General features: G+C 41.5%; 1 protein-coding gene across 2 annotated transcripts; it reads left to right on the plus strand.

Moving 5' to 3' along the window:
* Positions 1-377: 377 nt before the first annotated feature.
* Positions 378-8,913, plus strand: LOC105674286 (uncharacterized). Of its 2 annotated transcripts, XM_012370485.2 has the most exons (2): positions 378-635; positions 7,632-8,913. In XM_012370485.2, exon 2 carries the CDS (start codon positions 7,660-7,662, stop codon positions 8,350-8,352), a length of 693 nt encoding a protein of 230 aa, XP_012225908.1. In that variant the 5' UTR covers positions 378-635; positions 7,632-7,659; the 3' UTR covers positions 8,353-8,913. The 2 variants fall into 2 exon arrangements, with proteins under 2 accessions (XP_012225908.1, XP_067208387.1); XM_067352286.1 differs by lacking the exon at positions 378-635 and having other exon boundaries at positions 7,499-8,913.
* The last annotated feature ends 13,194 nt before the right edge of the window (positions 8,914-22,107 follow it).

The following is a 22,107-nucleotide window of genomic DNA, read 5'->3' on the forward strand; positions in this document are numbered from 1 at the left end:
CTAAAAAACAAAGTACAATTTCTCTTTTCTGAAGAATAGAATTAATTGGTTATAAAGCGCGTTCGAGGAGCACGCTGTCAATGTTATTCAGTATTACTTAATTTTTTTATTGTTTATTATACGTAAGAATAGAACAATGGCATCCTTTCCGTGCGCGCCCGAGCGCGCCTATAATCTTTATGAAAAGAATTTTTGATGGGACTGTACAAACAAAGACAGAAATCCTTGTTGTGGCGCTCTCTCTCGCGGACATCTATCGTAGGGCGGTATTCATAGTCCGTTCTTATATTCAAGATCGTCTTAAGCACGAACTTATATTCGCTCTCTTCGTCAGACACAATCTATGTGTGACGAAGAGAGCGAATATAAGTCCGTGCTTAAGACGATTTTAAATATAAGAACGGACTATGAATACCGCCCGTAGAGAGGTCGTGCGCGTTCCACTTATATTATATTTCAGTGGCGGTCACGGCCGCGCATTTTAATATCGACGCGTAATCGATTGAAATCCAGGGTTTGTCCTGTTGCGTTCCGGCCGCCGTCGCGTGAAGAACAGCTGCCTCCTGCCTGCACCACGTTAGAGAGACCGAAAGAGACAAAGAGAGCGAGAAGCAGAGCCGCGAGGCAGATTATCGGTGAGGGTGCCACATTTTTACGTAAACCACGAAATTCGCGAAGATCCCGTGCCGTCGCGAGGTCGTTCGATCGGTGATTAGTGTTTAGCGTTTGTTTGGTGGGCCCTTTTGGCCAAAGGTCGTGGCGAATAGGTTAGCGCCGTCGACCGCATCCGTTAGTGACATCTCGCGTTTAGCGAGAATAAACCGAGCGATCAAAATCAGGCGAGTGCGAATACTTATAGGGCGGTATTCATAGTCCGTTCTTATATTTAAAATCGTCTTAAGCACGGACTTATATTCGCTCTCTTCGTCACACATAGATTGTGTCTGACGAAGAGAGCGAATATAAGTTCGTGCTTAAGACGATCTTGAATATAAGAACGGACTATGAATACCGCCCATAATCCGGAATTCATAGGTAGGCTAGAAGTGTGTAGTCTGCGTATGTAAAGCACCGGAAAGATCGCCGCCGTGAACGCGGTCAGCTGTTCGTGCCGTCTGCGCGTGTAGCGTGTGTGTGTGTGAGAGAGAGATAGAGTGTAACAATTGTCTCGCGATATTAGATTCACCGCAGCGTGTGTGAATGCCGATTTGAGTGCGTGGAATTTCGTGTTGTGCTGTCCGTCTCATTCGTGTTAGAGTTCGCGTTAGCGTATCGCGTCCGATATCTATAGCATTTCTTAGAGTCCATTTTCGTTAGTTATTAATTAAAGCCGTGTTGACCTAATACGTTTTCGTGCTCGATAGCCCCGCTACATTATAAGTTGTGCGTGCCAAATATGGATTAATTTGTATTATTTTCTTTTATATTTTGAGCAGTTATATTTATTGTAAAGTGCCGTAGATTATTTCCGCCGCTAGGCGTCGGCTCTTCAATTTTGTTTCGTTTAATTGATCTATTCGAGCCGCTTTAGATTGTGTAACATTTCTCGACTGTGAATGGTAATTTCCGTTTATCTCTTTCGTTATCAATTACTAAATTTCCCTATTCAATCTGTTATTTCCTTTCTTTTTTTATATTTTTTTTTATTATTATTATCATCGAGCATTTCTAATAAATCTGCCATTATTTATTTTTATGTTGCAAACGCTAGTATATTATTTCTTTCGCGTACTCCGTTGTGTTCGTTTAACCTTAACTCGTTATCTCGCGTATTCAGCTTTCCCTGCTACTCTACCGTTAAGTTGAGCTTACCGAGCCGTCGCTGCCGAATCCGACTTTTGGTGCCGTGAGAATTTTGGATTTCGCGATCGGAAAGACTCTGCGTGGGGTAGAATTGACGCTTCTGCGTCTGGCGCCCAACTTTGTGTCGCGTTTTTGCATATTTCGGCCAGCAGCAGCAATAGCTCTCTTATTATTCACATCCGAACAATTGCTTCGCGTTTTCATCTATCAGCGGCGTTTGCGTCGCTCGTGGTCGGGTCGGTTTCACCCTTGCGAACCCGGGCTACCCGGCTCCCGGTGGAGTGGCGGCGAAAAACGTCGCATAGAGAAAATTTGGCGCCCAACGTGGGGCCACGCTGGAAAAAGGAGTGTTTACGAAATTCTATTCGAAAATTTGTTTTGCGAGACGTGTGTTTGTGGCATTTTAGTTATAAGTTGTGTTAGTAATTTTGTCCTCGGAGTGCCTCCATTCTGTCCGTTTGTTGAAGAGTTTGTGCCAATTAAGTTTTACATCTGAATTTGGTGATAGTTGTTTTTCTTTCAGCATAATACTACTTTCGCGGAATTACTACGTGTAAAACGCGGTAGTGTTGAAAGTATTTCGGGAGGTATTAATTGGTGATTCGCCGACGAAATTTCCGTGTGTCTTCGCGTGTGGTAACACGAATTGAGAGAACTCGGAATTTTTGTTCGCGATACTTTAGTGGCAAGTTGTCCTTCGGGACGGCTTGGAAAAATTTTGTAGAAAGAGTCCGATTTGTCGAGATTCGGGCTGACTAAGTGAGTTAGTCTTTCTTTTGAGAATTTTAGCGGAGTACATCTCCTTGCGTTTGTTAATTGGGGAAATTAGTGACCCGGCTTTACTAGTTAACCGGAATTGGTTGATTCGTCTCTTATCGTTAGCGTAATGGTCGTAACAATCAATTAGTGGGATTTGTGAGAAAATTTAGCGATTCGTGTCGGAATTTTCCATTGTAAATACCATTCGAGAAATTGTTTATTATTTCGAGATCGGACGACTTAGTTGTGGGTTTAGAATTGAGTTTTTGCGATTGCGACCGAGCAAGTGCGTCGTTAGCCTTTGTATTAAAACGAGGCTTATTTTTATTTCATTATTTTTGTTTTCGGGTTTAGAGATTTGAGATCGTACGTGTTTACCGAGGTACAGTCGACCGTAAACACAATGAGTCAGCACAGCGAAATGGAAACCTCGTGGATTTTCGCGCTTTCTGCTGACGAATTGGCCGCGGAATTACAATCACGCGGATTATCGTTGGAAGGACGCGAATCGGTATTGGCTGTTCGATTATGGCGTCATGTTCACGAACTGCGGACGACTAGCGTTTTGCAGGGCAGCCTGTTCGAGGGGATGACCGAGCGGGAATAATTACAGATACCCGTCGCGGAGACCGCCCGGGCGGATAGCCTTTTGGAAGATGGGCCCAGGGCGACGCCGCGGGACTCGTTCGCGAATCAGCGTGACTTAGCGGGGGGAACGACTCCGCGATCGCGCATTTCGCAGGAAGATATGGCTCATAGCGTTTCCAGAGAGAGCGCGTCCACATCCGCCGTGTGTAATACCATGAGGAAGTGGAATTTGCACTTCTCAGGCGCGCACGGAGAGGACGCGGAAACCTTTCTCCTACGAATTGAGAAAGGTCGCGATTTGATTTATCCCTATTTCGGATGCGGATGTTTTTTCTTTTTGTCGGGATTTGTCCTGCATTGGTTTCGCGAGAAACGTGATCGGCTTACTTCGTGGGCGAGCTTTAAATCGGCGTGGCGGAGACGATTCGGCGATCCGGAATATCAGTTCACGTTGAAAGACGAGATTATGCGTCGGACGCAAGGCGAGTACGAGTCCGTATCGAATTATTTTACTTGTATGAGCGCGCGTTTTGATCGATAATCGCCACCATGGTCGGAGGAGGAAAAAGTCAATTACGCGCATCGCAATTTACATCCGCGGATACAAAGGAACGTTCGATGCGAGGACGCCGATGATTTAGATGGATTGGAAATGCTCGCGAGAAGTTCGGAGAGGCAATACGCCGCCGGACAACGATATCGCGCGCCACCGACGCCAGAGAAATCACTTTTTCCGGATCTCGTATACCGTCCGCCCTCGAAATCGCGCACAAGAGACGCATTGGCCGCACTTAACCTGCATGGAGCCCCGTCGAAAGACAAGACGCCGCGAGCGAAGAAACCGGCTAAGCGGGATAAGACGCCGAAGGCTAAAGTCACGACAGGGGCGAAAACGGCCTCTGCAACTGCGTCGACCGCTCCTTCGACATCGACGCCGAGAAACGCACGCGCGAAAGCGGTAAAATATTGGAATTGTGAAAAAGTCGACCATGTAGCGCATGATTGTATCGAAACACCGCGCCTACACTGCTATAGGCGCGATAAGGTCGAAGTAACTGTACGCATTTGCCCGGATTGCTCGGGAAAAGAATAGGGGAGTCAAATAGGAGGGGCGACTCTGCTCCTAACTCACGGATAGCCCCTATACGTTTGTCAAAGTTAGAGAATTGTGCCGTGTCGTACAGCACTTTTGGGAATTGTGACATTCCGTCACTCTTGTATCTGCGAGTAGAAATTTTGGGCCAGGAAATTATGGCATTGGTCGACTCAAGTTCGAGACGTGCGTTTTTAGAATCGAAGATGTTAGAATTATTAGAGGACAATCTTTTGTTTAAGTTTACCGGGGGTAGACGCGTGATTACCGCAACTGGTCAGATTACCAAAATTCGTGTCGAATTTAATCTTCCGTGCACTGTGCGGAATAGGATGAAAACCGTGTGTGCTTTCGCCCTTTCATCGTTAGCTTTGCCTTGCATATTAGGGATGGACTTTTTGTCAACTTTCGGTATTGTTGTCGATTTTTCGAGTCGAACTTGGCGCTTTGCGGACGGTTTGTTGCAGGAATTCGAGTTTGAGATACCGAAATCGGAACTGTTTTGCCATTTGCGGGACGTCGACTTGCACCTTACGCCGCCGACAGGAGATAAAAGGTTCGCGTCGGCCGAAGCGAATGTGGCCACGGCGTCAAGAGAAAAATTGGACGCACGATCGGCGGAACCGCGCAGAACAAAAATGCGAAAAAAACGCTCGAATAATAAAATACGACAACCAAGTAATACGTTTTGTTGCGGGTTTAGCGAATTATCGTCGGACGAAGAGCATCGGTTGCAAAGTTTTTAGAAGCCGAAATTTCGATGGAAATGGATAGACCAGGAATTACATCGTTGACCAAACATAGAATTGACGTCGGAGATAACGCACCAATTAAACAACGGTACTATATTGTATCGCCGAAAATCCAAGAGGCGATTAATGAGGAGATCGAGAAAATGCTAGAAATAGACGTGATAGAGCCGTCTAAGAGTCAGTGATCTAGCCCAATCGTTATGGTTAAAAAGCTGAACGAAAAATATCGTTTTTGCCTTGATTTTTGGAAGTTAAACAGCGTTTCTAAGAAGGATGCTTATCCACTGCCGTATATGAACGCGATATTAGACAAATTATGCTCCGCGCGATATATTTCCACGCTTGATTTGAATCAGACGTATTTCCAGATTTCGCTGGAAAAGAATAGCCGCGAATTGACAGCTTTTACGGTACCGGGAAGAGAGTTATTCCACTTTACACGAATGCCTTATAGTTTGACGGGAGCGCCGGCTACGTTCCAACGTCTTTTAGATCGCTTAATAGGACCGGAAATGGAACCTCACGCGTTTAGTCATACTTAGACGACATCGTGATCGTGACGCGTACGTTTAACGAACATTTAACGTGGCTCAAGCGTGTATTAGATCGAATTAAAAGCGCCGGTTTAATGATTAACGCGGAAAAGAGTAAATTCTGCCGCGCCCAAGTAAAATATCTCGATTTTCTCGTGCAAAAAGAAGGATTGAGAGTAGTTCCGGATAAGACCGCGCCTATCGTTGAATATGCGCCACCGCGTGATGTAAAACAATTACGTCGTTTTATTAGAATGGCTTCGTGGTATAGACGGTTTATTTCGCGCTACGGTATTAAAACCTTTGACGCGTCTTTTGAAAAAGTCACAATCTTGGGAAGGGGGGGAGGGGGGTGACCAAAAACGCGCGTTTGAGACATTAAAAACTTGCATTACATCCCCACCTACGTTATCGTGTCCAAATTTTGACGTTCCATTCATCCTACAAACTGACGTAAGCGCTGTAGGCTTAGGCGCCGTTCTAGCCCAAAAGATAGACGGGAGAGAACACGTGATAACTTTCGCTAGTAGAGCGCTTTCGGATGCGAAAAAAAAGTACTCGACAACCGAATTAGAATTTAGCGGTAATTTGGTCCATTAAAAAGTTTTGACCGTACCTAGAAGGTTATAAATTTACGGTAATCACGGATCACAGCAGTTTCCGATGGCTGCACAACCTTAAGAATCCGACCGGACGTTTAGCGCGATGGACACTGGAGCTCTTAGAATACGATCGAGCATAGGAAAGGCGCGATGCATCGTGTACCTGATGCACTATCGAGAATATACGAACAAGTAGAAGATTTGCTGGAAGAATTAGTGGCCGCGTTGAATACCGACGACGAATGGTATAACAACCGCGTGAAAGACGTACAGGAAACATCTAATAGATACGCGGGATGGAAAAATAGAGAACGATAACTTATACGTGCGTAAGCCGAATCGAGCACTATTACGATTAGTTGACGATTTAGATCATGGAAGCTTGTTATTCCAAAAGAAATTCGGGTTGAAGTTCTTCAGGAAGTGCATGATACGCCTCAAGCAGGGCACCTTAGAGTGGAAAAGACGTACCAACGAATCGCTTTTAGATATTTTTGGCTGAAATTGTTTCATGACGTGGTCAATTATATTAGGTGTTGCGAGACATGTCCGAAAATCAAAATCGAACAAAATGTTCCAGCGGAATTAATGGGCCATAGGATAATAGAGACTCCGTGAACGGTAGTTGCGGCAGATATTATGGGACCGCTCACATCCAGTAATCAGGTCATTCGTACATCCTCGTACTGCAGGATCTATTTATCAAATGGATAGAATGCCGCCCTCTGCGAAAGGCTACCGGAAAAGCGATTAGCGAAGCAATAGTGGACTTAGTTGTTTTTTGATGGGGAGCCCCGCGAGTACTATTGACTGATAACGGCACGGAGTTTGTTAATAAAGACATTAGGCAGTTAGCGGAAGAATACGGCACATTCTACAGTACCACCCTACCAGCCACAAGCGAATCCGGTAGAAAGAGTGAATCGAGTAGTCAAAACGATGATCACAGCGTTCGTAAAGAAAGATCATAGGGAGTGGGATAGATACTTCAATGAGTTTCGTTTCGCGTACAATACGACCCACCATACTTCGTTGAAAACGTCGCTTGCTTTCATGAATTTTGGTAGGAATCCGAATCCGACGAACTTTGTCAGGAATCAAAACAAACCGATAAATGAAATCGAGGAATCGCGTCCGGTGGAATCGCGTCCGGTGGAATCGAGGAATCGCGACAGATGGAAAGAGCGTATGGAAAGATGCGGTTACTGCAGGCGTGGGTGATCGAGAATTTTGATACCGTTCATCAACGACAGGCGAAGTATTATAATTTACGTCACCGTGACAATACGCAATTGGCGATAAAGTTTTGAAGCGACAGCATGTCTTGTCCTCGGCAGCACAACACGTATCGGCGAAATTAGCAACAAAATTTCACGGTCCGTTTACCATTACTTGAATGTTGTCACCGGTAGTCTACGAATTACATGACAGCGGAGGTAGACCGATAGGAAAAGTACACGTGAAAGATCTTAAGAGATATCATGGTGATTCCCCACATTAGGAGATTCAGGTACGACAGTGCAGGAGCGATGGACTTCCTACCACCGGAATTCTGCCAACGGCACGTCATCCTGCTGTTGTTCCTCATGAGGTACCACCCGGACTACCTCGAGGATTTAGAGGAGGAGTTCGCCCAAGCGCGGCTGGCTGCCACCGTCGGAGTCACAGCAGCAACGCGGGCACCACAGCGGGACGCGAGCACGCAGGTCAACGCGCACTCGCCGTTACGCCGACGAGGGGTTGACGTGGGCGTCCAGGTATCCGTAGAAATGACCCATAGAGGTACGGACACGGAGGGCTTGAACCCCTTGCCTGCACGGGAGGAGGAGGACGAGTTAGCATCATTGGAGGAGCCACGACCAGCGCCATCAGCGGAGCAGGACCTCGGCAGCCACGCTGCGGCCAAAGACGGGCGCAGGACGGACCAGAAAGAGCTGGATCAGCTCGCCAACGTGTCCGAGGTGAAACGCTGTTGGAACTGCGGTTCCTCCCGTCATTTTCTGGACCAGTGCGAAGCCCCTAGATTGCGCACTTTCTGCTACCGCTGTGGCCGCCCCGGATACACTGTAATGTCATGCCCGAGATGCGGCAAAGAATGGCAGGCGCAGGGCTCCTACCGGCGGGATGACGGATACGTGGGAGGTCACGGACCTCAGTGCACCGGAAAACCACCGGGAGTCCTAAAGTCTCCCATACGCGCGCGGGGCGGCTCCCCGAGATAAGGGCCGAAAGGAGGCTGGTGTTCCTCCCTCACCTACGTTTGGGCCTTGGTGCCTTTCGTTCTCTTGTTTTTTTTCTCGGTACAGAGTCCGGGATATTATTTTCTTTTCTCGCATTTCTTAGAGTCCATTTTCGTTAGTTATTAATTAAAGTCGTGTTGGCCTAATGCGTTTTCGTGCTTGGTAGCCCCGCTACATTATAAGTTGTGCGTGCCGAATATGGATTAATTCGTATTATTTTCTTTTGTATTCTAAGCAGCTACATTTATTGTAAAGTGCCGTAGATTATTTTCGCTCGAGATCCGCCGCTAGGCGTCGGCTCTTCAATTTTGTTTTGTTTAATTGATCTATTCGAGCCGCTTTAAATTGTGTAACATTTCTCTATCACTACCGACTACCAACTACCGACTACCAACGATAATTTCCGTTTATCTCTTTCGTTATCAATTACTAAATTTCCCTACTCAATTTGTTATTTCCTTTATTTTTTTGATATTTCTTTTTATTATTATTATTATCGAGCATTTTTAATAAATCTTCCATTATTTATTTTTATGTTGCAAATGCTAGTATATTATTTCTTTCGCGTATTCCGTTGTGTCCGTTTAACCTTAACTCGTTATCTCGCGTATTCAGCTTTCCGCCCTGCCTTTCTTCCGTAGGTTGAGCTTGCCGAGCCCGTCGCCGAATCAGACTTTTGGTGCCGTGAGAAGTTGGATTTCGCGATTGGAAAGACTCTGCGTGGGGCAGAGTTGACGCTTCTGGCGCCCAACTTTGTGTTGCGTTTTCGCATATTTTGGCCAAAAGCGGCTGTAGCTCTTATTATTCGTGTCCGAACAACCAACGCTTCACGTTTTCATCTATCAGCGGCGTCTTCGTTGCTCGTGGTCGGGTCGGTTCCGCTCTTCCGAACCCGGGCTTATCCGGCTTCCGGTGGAGCGGCGGCGAAAAACGTCGCAACATATAGTTCAATCAGTCAATCTCATTTACAATAAGAAATTCTACTCACCAGTGAAATAATAATTTGATTAGTTTGCCAAGAGGCAAGGCTCTATTATAATTCCGACAGGATGTTATACAGCTGATCATTTATGCAATATCTGAGCATTTATATGAAACATCGCTATAAAAATTTAAAAAAAGCAGAGAAATTGCAGAGAACATCCACGCATCGGGTTATAAAATCACGGCATGTCTGAAATTTTAGACAGTTGTTGCTTTTAAATATGTTGTCTAATTTTTTGGACACGAATTCTAAATATTTTGGACAGATGCGCCACTATTCTAAACTTTCAGAGAAACTATTCTGATAATTAATACAAATTGTCTGAAATTATTTTCTGGCACCCAGATCTGAAAATTCAGACAAAAATGTGTCTGAATTTTTAGGCAATTTTTTACATTGAATGCTTTGTAAGGAACAATCATCGATGGATTACTGAGAGGAGGAAAAGGCTTTGAAGAGCATCGGACATCGACAAACTTCTTTAAGGTAAATAATTTATTTATTATTTATCTCTGCCATGATCACATTTAACCTTTGCGGACGATTAACCCATATATGCGTTCAGCGTAAAGCATCAGCGTAATTGATAAACTCGTATAAAAGAATGTGACCGATGCGCTCATATATGCATTCGGCAAAGAAGGATGTTACAAATAGGTCGATTTTGGCCCATGATGTGGAACCAAAACTACAAATGGTTTTTTATAGATTTTATACCGTAGAATCACGTAGTAAAGTCCGTTTTTCTCTAGACAGCGGGGAAAGTACGGAAAAATTGAAAAAGACCATGAAATGCAATTTCCCGAGCTGGTTGAAGTTTGAAACGTTCCTGGAGCGATTTTTTAAAAATAATTTGTCGCTTTTGTCCTTTTGCAGGGAGGAAGTTTCGAGACTAACAAACAAAGTACAAAAGAGACCAATCCGATACATGTGTCGGAAGACACCCTTACACTCGAAAAACCACCCCTAAAATTACTTGAACGATTCTCGCCAAGCTAAGGGTGTCTTCCGACGCATGTATTGGATCGTACTTTTTTGCATGTCGTATGAGGGCCTTAAAACTTTCTCTATGCAAAAGGTGAAGAGCGACAAGTCATTTTTAGCTTGGCGAGAATCGTTTAAGTGATTTTGGGGGTGGTTTTTCGGGTATAAGGGAGTCTTCCAACGCATGTATCGGATCGGTCTCTTTTGTACTTTGTTTGTTAGTCTCGAAACTTCCTCCCTGCAAAAGAACAAGAGCGACAAATCATTTTTAAAAAATCGCTCCAGGAACGTTTTAAACTTCAACCAACTCAGGAAATTGCATTTTTTATGGTCTTTTTCAATTTTTCCGTACTTTCCCCGCTGTCTAGAGAAAAACGGACTTTATTACGTGATTCTACGGTATAAAATTTATAAGAAACCATTTGTAGTTTTGGTTCCACACCATGGGCCAAAATCGACCTATTTTTAACATCCTCCTTTTTTACTTACGCTTTTTGACACAAGAAAAATTTCTAATGTCTACGATAGATACATATATACTGGATATAAAGTAATGGCAACACCTGTTTCCACTTTGCGTATGAACAAGTGAGGGCAATTCTGTTCTTAGTATTTACACTAACATTATATTATTATACATATTATATACTTTACTCACTAGTGCATTTGTAATATCTTCAATAATTTCACTTATTTAATTATTTCTGCAACTTTTATATATGCAAAAGGTTTTTAGGTTTTAAATATAACTTAATCCCGTTTTCACAAAATTATGACTTATCACCTTTTTCACCCTCACCATCTAATGGTGATATAATAATAAGTAAGTAATGGTAATATTATAACATTATTTTTATTAAAGATATAGTTATCATATATATTTCGTTGTAACTAAAGAATAAATAGCGTGCTTAGCGCGCGCTTGTGTCTAGTTTAATAAAAAATTACTTTTATATATATATATATATATATATATATATATATATTATATATATACACACAGGGTGTCCCAGACTTATCGTAACATCCGTTAATAACAGATTCCTGTGATCATTTGGAGACGAAAATGTTAATGCCAAAATGTCGAGGCTGCTAGTTTTTGAACAGGAAAGGTTTAAAATTCACCAACCAGCTTGTCAAAATTTCGCACTCTCAGGAACATCTCATATCGAAAGAGCCCTTCCACAACACTTTACTCAGCTTGATAGAAATAATAATACCTGACATATCGTTCACTTTATTTCTTTGTACACTATTGGCAAAACTGAAGAATTTTGGGATGATAATAGTTTCTAAATTGTCGTATAAAAACGCGATGCATGTCGAACTGTCAAAGCATTCGTGTGAAACGTGCTATTGACAAATGACATTTCTCTTGTGATGAGAGAAAATCAATATCAATCGGTACGAAGTATGGTTTATTGCATGAAATGTCAATAAGAAAGATCGGTAAGAAAAGAAAATACTAACATGTTTGGAAATATATTTTTATTTATTTACTTGAAGGAACACGAACAAAATATTCGCTTTTTTTTCATGCAGTAGATCATACTTTATACCGACTGTATTAATTTTCTCTCATTACATGAGAAACGTCATTTGTCAATGGCACGTTTCATAAGAATGCTTTGACAATTCGACGCGCATCGCGTTTTCATACAATTACTATTATCATCCCGAAATTCGTCAATCTTGCAAACAAAGAAATAAAGTGAACAATAATTTCAAGTATTATTATTTTGATCAAGCTAAGTAAAGTGTTGTGGAAGAGCCTTCTCGATATGTAACGTCCCTGAGCGCGACAAGCTGATTGGTGAACTTCAAACCGAATTTGCCATTAAATGTTACGGTAAGTCTGGGACACCCTGTTATATATATATATATATATTTTTTTTTTAGTATTTTGCTCTCTAATTATATTGTACATTTAAAAGGATAATAATTAAATTGGAGTTGCTATGATTTTAAGATTTTTATTTGTCTGCAATGTATGCTTTTCCTTGTCGTTGAAAAAGGGATCTTGACAGTTTAAAATGTTATCTTGATTTTGTTCTTTAAATAAACCATTAAATGTGATCAATAATTATTATATCCACATTTTACTACATAAATTGCAATAATAACATAAAGAAAGAGACACTTATTAAGTAATTTTAGTGATATTTGACCCATCATTTTATAATATTATGAACAAGCATTATATATATAAAATGCAAAACTTTTCAAAAAGATTTTTACAAAAAGATCCAGAACATAAATATGATTATGACAAAAGAAGTTGCTTATACACTTCTATCACAGGATTTTCGATAAAAAGCACGGTTGTCTCGGGCGTCACGAGAAAACCCCCTACGGCTCGATCGCGCATCGAGGGATGCGCGTCTGTATTTCCCTCGCAATACCGTTACATCTCTCCCGCCGTCACGATATCTAGAACGAAGATGGACCGCGGCACGTGAAATATGGTAATTCGCTTGATAATGCACTCCATCTCCCCGGCGTCCGTCTGTGCATCGCGCGGTGCTCACCGCGTTCGCTCATAGCAATACGATCAAACCGGCACTGAAATTTGAAGAGGGTATCCGTGTTTCGCGAGGCATTTTGTTATGTCGTGACGGTTTGTCGCCCGTAGCAAGTACTGCCGTGTTTTTCGCGACTGTCAGTCGTCCCTCAAGAGACCTGAACCTCTGAAGATGCAGAGTATCATATTTTTAAGAAAAATCCCACAAAACAGTTGAAATTGTCTTAAAGGAGTTATATAATTATATTACATCACATTAATTATAATACCGTTAAAAAAGCGGTTTAAAAAATATAATATACAAATTTTTAAAAATTTCTATAAAATCTCTTGGCTGTTATTATTTCTTTACAATCTTTGTATTACTAGATTATCGTCTTTTTAAAATTTACATTTATCGCGATTTTATTTTTTCTAATTATTGCCCGTTCAACAAGAAGATTAAAAAATTTTCCAATATGATTGCACATTCAAGCGAAATGATGATTGCGCGGGGTGAATAGCAGTTTCATTATCAACACATCGGCGCGTCAAGAAGGATCTCGATCGGTTCGGTATCGGCTACGTCCCGGTTCGAGAGACGAGAGAAGGGCGCTAACGATAGCCGCTCGACGTGATTGGAATTGAGAAAGTTCCGGTCAACCGCGGCCGCACCGTCTCGAAAGTCGAAATACCGACTATGAACTCGGAAATCGATTCCTGCCCGGAATATATATCGTCAACGTGTCACCGCGTAACGAGGAGCTTTCGACGGAATAATGAAGTTTCCCCGGGAAAAATTGGGTCGTGCGCGCGAGTTCTTTTCCTTTCATCGGGCCGCGCTTTCGATCGATACTTTTATCTGATCACGCCGATGCAATCGCGCTATGAGCGCGAACCGACGAACAGCACGCCGGCGAAAGAAATACTCCACGCACGTCAAAGCAAATTTTGCGCCAAGCTCGCCGGTGCATCTCTCACCCCGCGATTGTAAACTTATCCCGAGAAACTCCAACTCGCTGGGCTGTTCGGCGATGACTACACGCTCCACTTCCGCTACCGTGTGAATGCCGCGGCCGACTGCGTTACGAGAAAGATACACTGAGAAAAATATCCAGCGACTTTAATCGGAAAAAACCGTTTGAACATCTTATCCGATTGATTTTGATTGGATTTGGGGCTATCCGATGAAATGATGGATGCCTTTATCCGATGAAATAAAATTTCCAATAAAATATGAACGAATAATGAGCTGCGATTTACTTATCCGTTTAAATTGATATATAATATGATCGGACATTGCACTTGATCGGATAAAAATAAGGTATTTTTTCCGATCAAGCTGAATGTCCGATCTAATGTACTACATTCGATTAAAATATTATCCGATAAAGTGTAATATCCGATGAAATACAATTTATCCGTTCAGAAGTCCGATGAAATACATGTGTACACATTTCGAAGTCGCACTGGTAACTCGATTGTGATTGGTCGTGCTAACAGTCGTACCGATGGGCCCAGCGTGCATGAGCCTGTACTCTATTGTCTCGTGTTCGTCATCGAAGCAGCGTGAAGGCAGTGTGACGCAATATTGTGTGCAATATTTTGTATATAATAGTGTATTACGTGTCAATTATTAAGAAGTGAAAGAAATGAATTGTAATACAGTTAGAACTGTTCTTGAAGAACTCAAAGTAGAAGAAGAAGTGATACAAATTAATATTAATATTAATATGTATATTTAAGGGGAAAATTCCGATTAGATTCCGATCAGATTCCGATTAGATCTATTGATCGGACATAATATAATCGGACTATTCGTTCAAAAAGTAACAACCGGATATTTTCTAATCGGATATTTTTGATTGGTTATTTCAGTCTTCATCGGTTATTTTTTCCGATTGAAGGGATCGATAATATCCGTTTGTTACTTTTTGAATGGATTTTCCGATCAATTTTAACCGGATTTTTCTCTCAGTGTATTTATTACGCTAATAAAGGTATATCATAATGATGCGTGTAACGTTTATTTACGCTGCGGTGTTATCATACACGCGGAAACTTTCGTACGGCGTGGGTGAACGTCAGGTGTTCCGTTGGAATTGTTTGAGATTGCCGTGTAGCTAGTTCAATTTCAATGGAAGAAGTTACGCGCCCATGAGCCCGATGTAATCAAAATTTATGCGCGCTGCCCGCAGAACTGTGAAGCACCATGTACGTCACATATATTTCCGATATTCAACTAGATACTTAGACTCTCTCCCAACTTTTAATATCGTAAAACTTTCCGAACTTTAGAAATTATACAAAAAAATATATTTCTTTAATATAATATTAAGTACGCTAAATTAAAATGTGGATGAAAAGCGGTCAACGAAGTTTTACTTTTCATTAAAGCACGTTTCATTCATTCCATTCCTTTTAAACTTAACGCGGGACAAAACTCCAAAAAGACCATCAGTTCTTTTTTCCAATTTCAACTGACCGTAGAAATTTGTATTCGTCCTTCCCAACTCGTGTTCCCGGGGCGGAAAAAAACAATCATTGAGAGAAGTTGACGGTCCGAGATAAACCACCGTGCGGTCTCTCGACTCTTGCAAGCGCGTGTACGCGCCACAAAATATGCGTCACATAGATAAGTCCTCCCCTCGTCAATTCGCACTTTTTCAACAACACTGCAACATTTTAGCAACATCGTCGCCGTGTCCGCCGGGTCACGCGTGCGCTGCGAATTTTTCTCTTGTAAGCGAAAAGCTACGCCGGGACGGATGAAATTGCATTCTCCTCGATGGAGTAGCGGCCGCCGCAGTCAGCAGGAATGAGAAACGCGTTTCAACGACCGGCGATCGAGACGCCGCGAATAAATTCAAACGGGCTTGGTCGATCCTGGCACGCTCGAATTTCGACTCCACTCCGATACCCGTTGTTCGCCATCGTAAGCATCTAGTTTAATTACAGAGCTATTTGGTGTTGAACACGAGGGGGTTTCGGGAGCGTGAGTTGGCAAATGCTTAAATGTGTAACAGCTGTTAGAAGCAATATCCCGTATTGGTAACTTTTTTAAACATTTTACTTAAAGCTAAAATATTTCTTCCTTTTACACCTTTGAATCGTGTGCATTTTACTTTTTTTTCTTTTCACCGCGGTTTCCACGGTGTTAAATTCTAACCGAATCCTTCTAGTATCTTTTCATCGCTGAAAATCTAAAATTCTCAAGATTTGCAAATTCGGAACAGGTGCCAGCGACCTTACACTACGTGCGGAAAGGCGGCGCCCAGAACGGCGCCGGGAAGCGCCGTCACGCTTTTGTTCGTCCTTTTTGGATTCCGAGAGTTCCGGCAGAATTCTTCGGCAAATTCCTGCCTTTTGACGGCGACCGCTCTCCTGCGATGACGGGATGGACAACGTACGTAGCGCAGGACGGCAGAGGACTGATTATGTACTTTTCGCAGAGAGTAATAAAAGAGCGTAAGGATAACAGTGCTTTTTTCACGGTTAATTACTAGCGTCCTCGAAAATATTGAGATTGTCCTGTGCGGTGGAATTACGGTCGCGCGTGTAATAAACCATAGTGTCGGCCATTCCTGCGAAATGGCCGACGATACTTGTGCGACTACTGAAACTGAAGTGCCAGAATTAACGTCGTGTGAGGGGCGTCGTCACGGAGACCGATTACTCGCGCGCGAAACGAGTTTTCGAGACGAACAAGGCCGATGAACTCGAAAAAATCTTCTACGTTATTTTGAAATATATTGACAAATTCGATTGTTTGCCAACGCTATTGTTACTATTATTAAGAAACAATATCATCATTTTTCAAATAAGGGGAGTCCAGGTTAATATATGTTATTATTTGCCATTTTCTTTAATATTTGCGCTGGCAAATATATTTTTGATATATATAATGGATTATTACCAAATGCATCATTTATAAATCTCTATTTGATTTATTCCGCTATTGTAATATGAATTCAATATTTATTATTCACGATCGAGAATGATCATTATTTTATATTATGATGAAAACGCTTTAGTTAAAAATCGCGCCGTTCAGACGCGATAACGGATTTGTATCATTGGGCGAATGAACTCACGGAGTATTATGATGTACATAGCTCGTACTTGTGTGTCAAGCATGCCCATCAACCTTGCACATCGGTCGACAATGCACTGTTATATCACGGTAACGTTGGTTGTAAAACAAATCCTCGATGGGGTCGGCTGGGCAGCGGTTTGCGTATTATTGCGTCTCGTGGCGCGTTCTGCGCCGCGTTGTAACAACAAATATGGTACAACAAGGTCCAGGCATCCGCACCGAAGCCCACCGCTTCCTCTTGGGAGCTCCAATTACGCGGCTATTACTTCGGTAATTAATAACCGATATCCCTTGATATCCAAACCCCGTCCAGCCGGCATCCGGATAACCGGAATTTCCGTGAGGCGGCGAATTATGTCCCGCGACCAATCGGCGTTGAATTACACGCGGAGAGTACAGCATAAAAAAAAACAAGAAAAAAAGATAAGAAGTATGAATTAAATAAAATATCTCGTACGAGCATAATTATATAAATACAAAAATAGAAAAAAAAAGAATACATTTGAAATATTTGAAAGAGCGACGCAAGCAAAAATATGTTCAAAATTAAAAAATTAAAAACTGGTAAAAGTCAAAGATCTATGCGATAATTAAAAATCCGCTAATCTAAATAATTTTTTAACATATATAATAACAATTATTTAACCGTGTGTATAAGCGCATAATAAGCAAAATTTAATCGTATCGCAGCATGAGATACGCGATAGCCGACAGAAAATATCATATTAATTAAAAGCATGGCGTGCTTAATCCCATTAATGTTAGATCAATGTTCTGTATATCGCGTTTCAATCGAGTAGCTTAAGTCCTTACGGACCATTATCTAACAAGTGTGACGCTTGTGTAACTCCGCGGGGGCAATAAGACACCGACTGTAGAATGAAAGGGGAGAAACAGGAAGAGAGCCGGGAAAGAGTACAACAGCGGCGACAAGTCGCGGGAACCTAATAAAGCCAATATCGGGTTGCCGGATGCCAGATTGGAAAATAACCGTTCGGCGACACGCCATAAAAGAACAATGGCTTATTGCGGGCGGGAGAAGCGGGGAGGGGGATGGCTTTGCAAAAAGGAGCATAATAAAGGGATTTGCGCGGCTGCACCGCACCGTAGAGATGATCGCGAAACGCTTTCGAGGTTTCGCCAAACGCGATGCTATTGATCATTCGTGCGTGGCATTGAAATTCAAAGGGAGAATAATGGAACAATGTCCACGTATGAATAAATACAAGGGAATTCGTGCCTCTATATTTTAGAGACCAATCGCTACCATCAACGTGACAGTCATAATTGCGCAGGTACACGCCGTTTGATAAAAACTTAACTGCAAGAGCTGACGATTTGAATATCAATGAGATTCAAATGAGATTCGTTGAATATAACATTTCGCAAAAGTTGACACGAAAATTCAAGTATGATACCCCGCGCCGTACTATCAAAACACTTAAACGCGAAAGACACGCTATTTTCGTACTGAACTTTATTAAAATTAAATTAACCAAAAATATCGGACGAAAGGTTGCAGCAATGCATTAACTTTTCCAGAGTCTAAACAAATTTCGGTCAGAGTAGACAGTGATAAAATATTTTTAAAGTTTTTTTAGGGTACGACAAAAAGTTGATTCTTATTTATTTGACCGACGTCTGTACAATTTGAATTTAAAAAAAATTCGTATTACCCATAATACGTTTCGCGACCGTGGCGTTTGGATCAAAGCGGAAACATCAGTCGCATTACTTTCAAAGCAAAGGCGAGTCTGCGAATGGGTCCTCTTATGGTCGTTTTTCATGCTTACTGACCTCCGTTCCGCTATCTTCATCTCCATTTTCGAGTTGGAAACTACATAGTCACATTCTTCGACATTGCTGTTTGGTATATATTTGTGCTAATCTACAAAGTATGCATCACAAAAATATGTCGCACACACAGATATGCACCGGTATTGAAAAAACAGATGTTGTAATGTCAGCTCGAAAGAGAGATGCGGTATTACACAAAGATCGATAAAACGGAAAATGTCAGAAGGATCGTTCTAAGACTTCCCCCTGATTCAAAATAAGACCTTGTAACTTTGTTACCACGGACATCGATATAAGCAAACGGAATTGCACGATGTGTACCCACACAACACGTGTGCTTAACGACGTTCTGTAGGCGTCTTTTTTATTACGTCTTTAAGACATTACCTAAAGACGATATACAGACGTCTGACGGATCTTTTGTAAGATGTCACTAAAAAGCCTTATAAAGTCGTCTGCTATAGCAATTCTGGGAGAGATACATAACCTACAATTTTATTCAGTTATGCCTAATCTAGACCGCAGGATGATCCTACTTGTGGAGTTGATAGTTTGACCCAAATAATTTTTTTTTAATTGTAGAGTGCTTGAATAAGATTGTAAAACGAAGGACTTCAAGTAATCCAAGTTGATGAGGCGATGGACTGATGAGGTAATAATAATAAGGTAATATAAGGTAGTTTGAAACTATAGTTTATATTCTATAATAATAATTTTTTAACCAATATATGTCTTATGCTCTGTTTGACGTTGCTAGATTAGATTAACCATTTTACTCAACCGGGTCAAAAATAACATTTTTAATTCAAGGTAATTATTTTTTTTTAAATTCAGAGATGGGAATTAGTTGCAACTTTCGGCTCGATTTCCCGATTGACGCTTACTGTCCCCTTCTTGCCGCTCGCATGCTTGCAGCAACGAGGGGGCAGGAGGGGCGTCAATCAGAAAATCGAGCCGAAAGTTGCAACCAATTCCCATCTCTGTTTTAATTAATTACTATTTTAATATATAAAATATATAAAATTATAAATAAGGGTAAATTGAAATCAAAATTTATACTTTTTAATGGTAATAATAATTTTGTAATCTATAATTTTATTGCAGTATGCTTGAACCCAGTGAGCAAAATATTAGTAATATGCCAGCAGTGCGGCAGCAGAAACGCAGCGAACAAGCAGAAACGAAATCGAGCATGATCTGTGACGATGTGAAAAAATTTGTACTACGAAAATGCAAAAAAAACCCGATAATTATTTCATTCTTAATACATATCTGTGGCTTGATGCAAGAAGTGACAATGTCAATATTCATCAACTTGAGATATGTGAGACATCTCAAAGACGTTTCTAAATCGTCGATAATTGTTGCATAAGACGTCTCATAGACGTTTTAAATACGTCTCTTTGACAGCTTCGTAAGACGTCTGAGTAATTTTAAGATGTCTTTCAGACAAATATAATATAATATATAAGACGACGTAATTTCTACGTCACACAACGTGTGACGTAGAAATCTACTGAAAATTTACGAAGCCACCTCTGCGCGTTGCAACTGAAGTTTCGATTCCTGTTCTGATATGATTGCTGTCATAACGGTATTCGGACTCTTACGATCTTTATGATCTATTGAGGCTCTTCTGTTTTTCGAAATTTTACACAGTAATTAACTTTGTTTCTCCGATCGCCGAGGATACAAATTTTCAAGCATTCATTTATCATCGAGCGGTAAAATCTGTAATCTTTAAATTGAGATTTCCCACTGAAACTTTGTTTCAACAGCGAAGTTATACGATACGCTCGAGTTCTTCGGGATGAATTCTCGCGAGTAGAGTCGCGTTGTCGAGAAGCAACGTTTTCCACAATTAATCGGCAGCCGCAAGTTCGCAAGAGCACTTGCACCCACCGTAGCAATCCGCGAGAATGAGTGGCTTTCGTCTATATGACGATAGAACGACGCCTGATGTCACGGTGGTGGTAGTAGTGGTTCCTATTCCGCGAGTCGTTCCTCAGGGGCAAAATACCGCTGACGTCAGCAAGTATTGTTCACCGGAATTCTCGCCGCGGCGTATAATTTCCCGTGTTTGTTCAGGACCGTGTCCCTTCCTTCAACGGTAGCGATGCCCCTCTTTCCAGGCATTGCAAAACTTTCAGATAGTTTGTCTCGAGCGTTTGCCCTCCCCCTCCGTTTATCTCGCGGGACCCTTGATTGCAAAGCTTTCTAGCGACAATCGCGTATACGAACGTTGAAAGTAAAGGATCTTTCGATTCATGTATGACTACAGATATAAATATCAGCAAGAGTTTACGCTCGAAATGTGTGTCAAATGTTCGAGACTGCAAAAGCGCTTAAAGTGGATACAGAAGAAAATATACATATCAAAGTACACATCAAGTATGCAATATTCAAAGAGTAAATAAATAAGTATCTAATCTCTTCTTTTTTAATCACCAAGGATTTAAATTTCAAAGAAGTTAAAAATGCATATAATTGATTAATAGCAATCATACCGCGCGTATTAATTGATTATGTCTCACTTTTTAAAACCTTTTTATCCTCGATGAAGATTCTATCAGCTAAAATCGGTCAGAGCATGCCTTCCCATCTTCGATCTAGTTGAGGATAAGTGCTCTTGCGAACTTGCAATAGTTGAGTAATCGTGGAAAGCGTGGCTTGCCAGCAACGCGATTTCGCTTCAAGAGCGCAACCGATTAATATTTTTAATAGCCCTGTCGGAGATTGGCGGTTTGTAAACCGTAATTGGTTTCAATTTCGCCGTCACTTGATTCCGTGGAATCGCGGCAGGTTATCGGATCGCTCCGACAGGTCACTATTAATCTTCCTTGTTAATAAAACGTGCTTTTATCCCTGCCACGTTGCCGGGAATGCGCAGCGCATGAAATTGTTATTTTACGAGGCCCTCCCGAATAGTCAAAGCCGATCGTGTCGATAGCCACGATTATCTGTTACACTTTTCCACGTGATTATGTGACCGAGCTACCAATATTTTAAACTTCAACTCCGCAGAAGATATATTATAATAAGATATTGATTTTATTGGTTTTCTGTACAAATGTTTCAAAGATTTCCTGACCGAATGTAAAATTAAATATGTCTAAATTGAGTAATTTTTGGACTTTGTAACTCGAATTTCATCGGTTTTAATTAAAGAATCAATAATAATTTTAAAATAAGTAAAAAAGGACATTGATAATAAACATTTACAAGGTTTGCAAATGTGAAAAAACAAGAAGCATTCTAATATATTTAGTCACTCACTTCGTTTGCAAAAGCGATATCGACAATCTTCACTCGGTGTTTCCAATCATTGGTTTACTTTAATCAGAGTCCACACGAGTATACCGGGACATTCGATCG

This window comes from Linepithema humile, chromosome 1 (assembly GCF_040581485.1).
Source record: "Linepithema humile isolate Giens D197 chromosome 1, Lhum_UNIL_v1.0, whole genome shotgun sequence".
Classification (NCBI taxonomy): Eukaryota; Metazoa; Arthropoda; class Insecta; order Hymenoptera; family Formicidae; genus Linepithema; species Linepithema humile.

Coding starts and splice junctions, on each gene's coding strand:
- LOC105674286 (XM_067352286.1), top strand. CDS start 7,612: ATGGTGATTCCCCACATTAGGAGATTCAGGTACGACAGTGCAGGAGCG.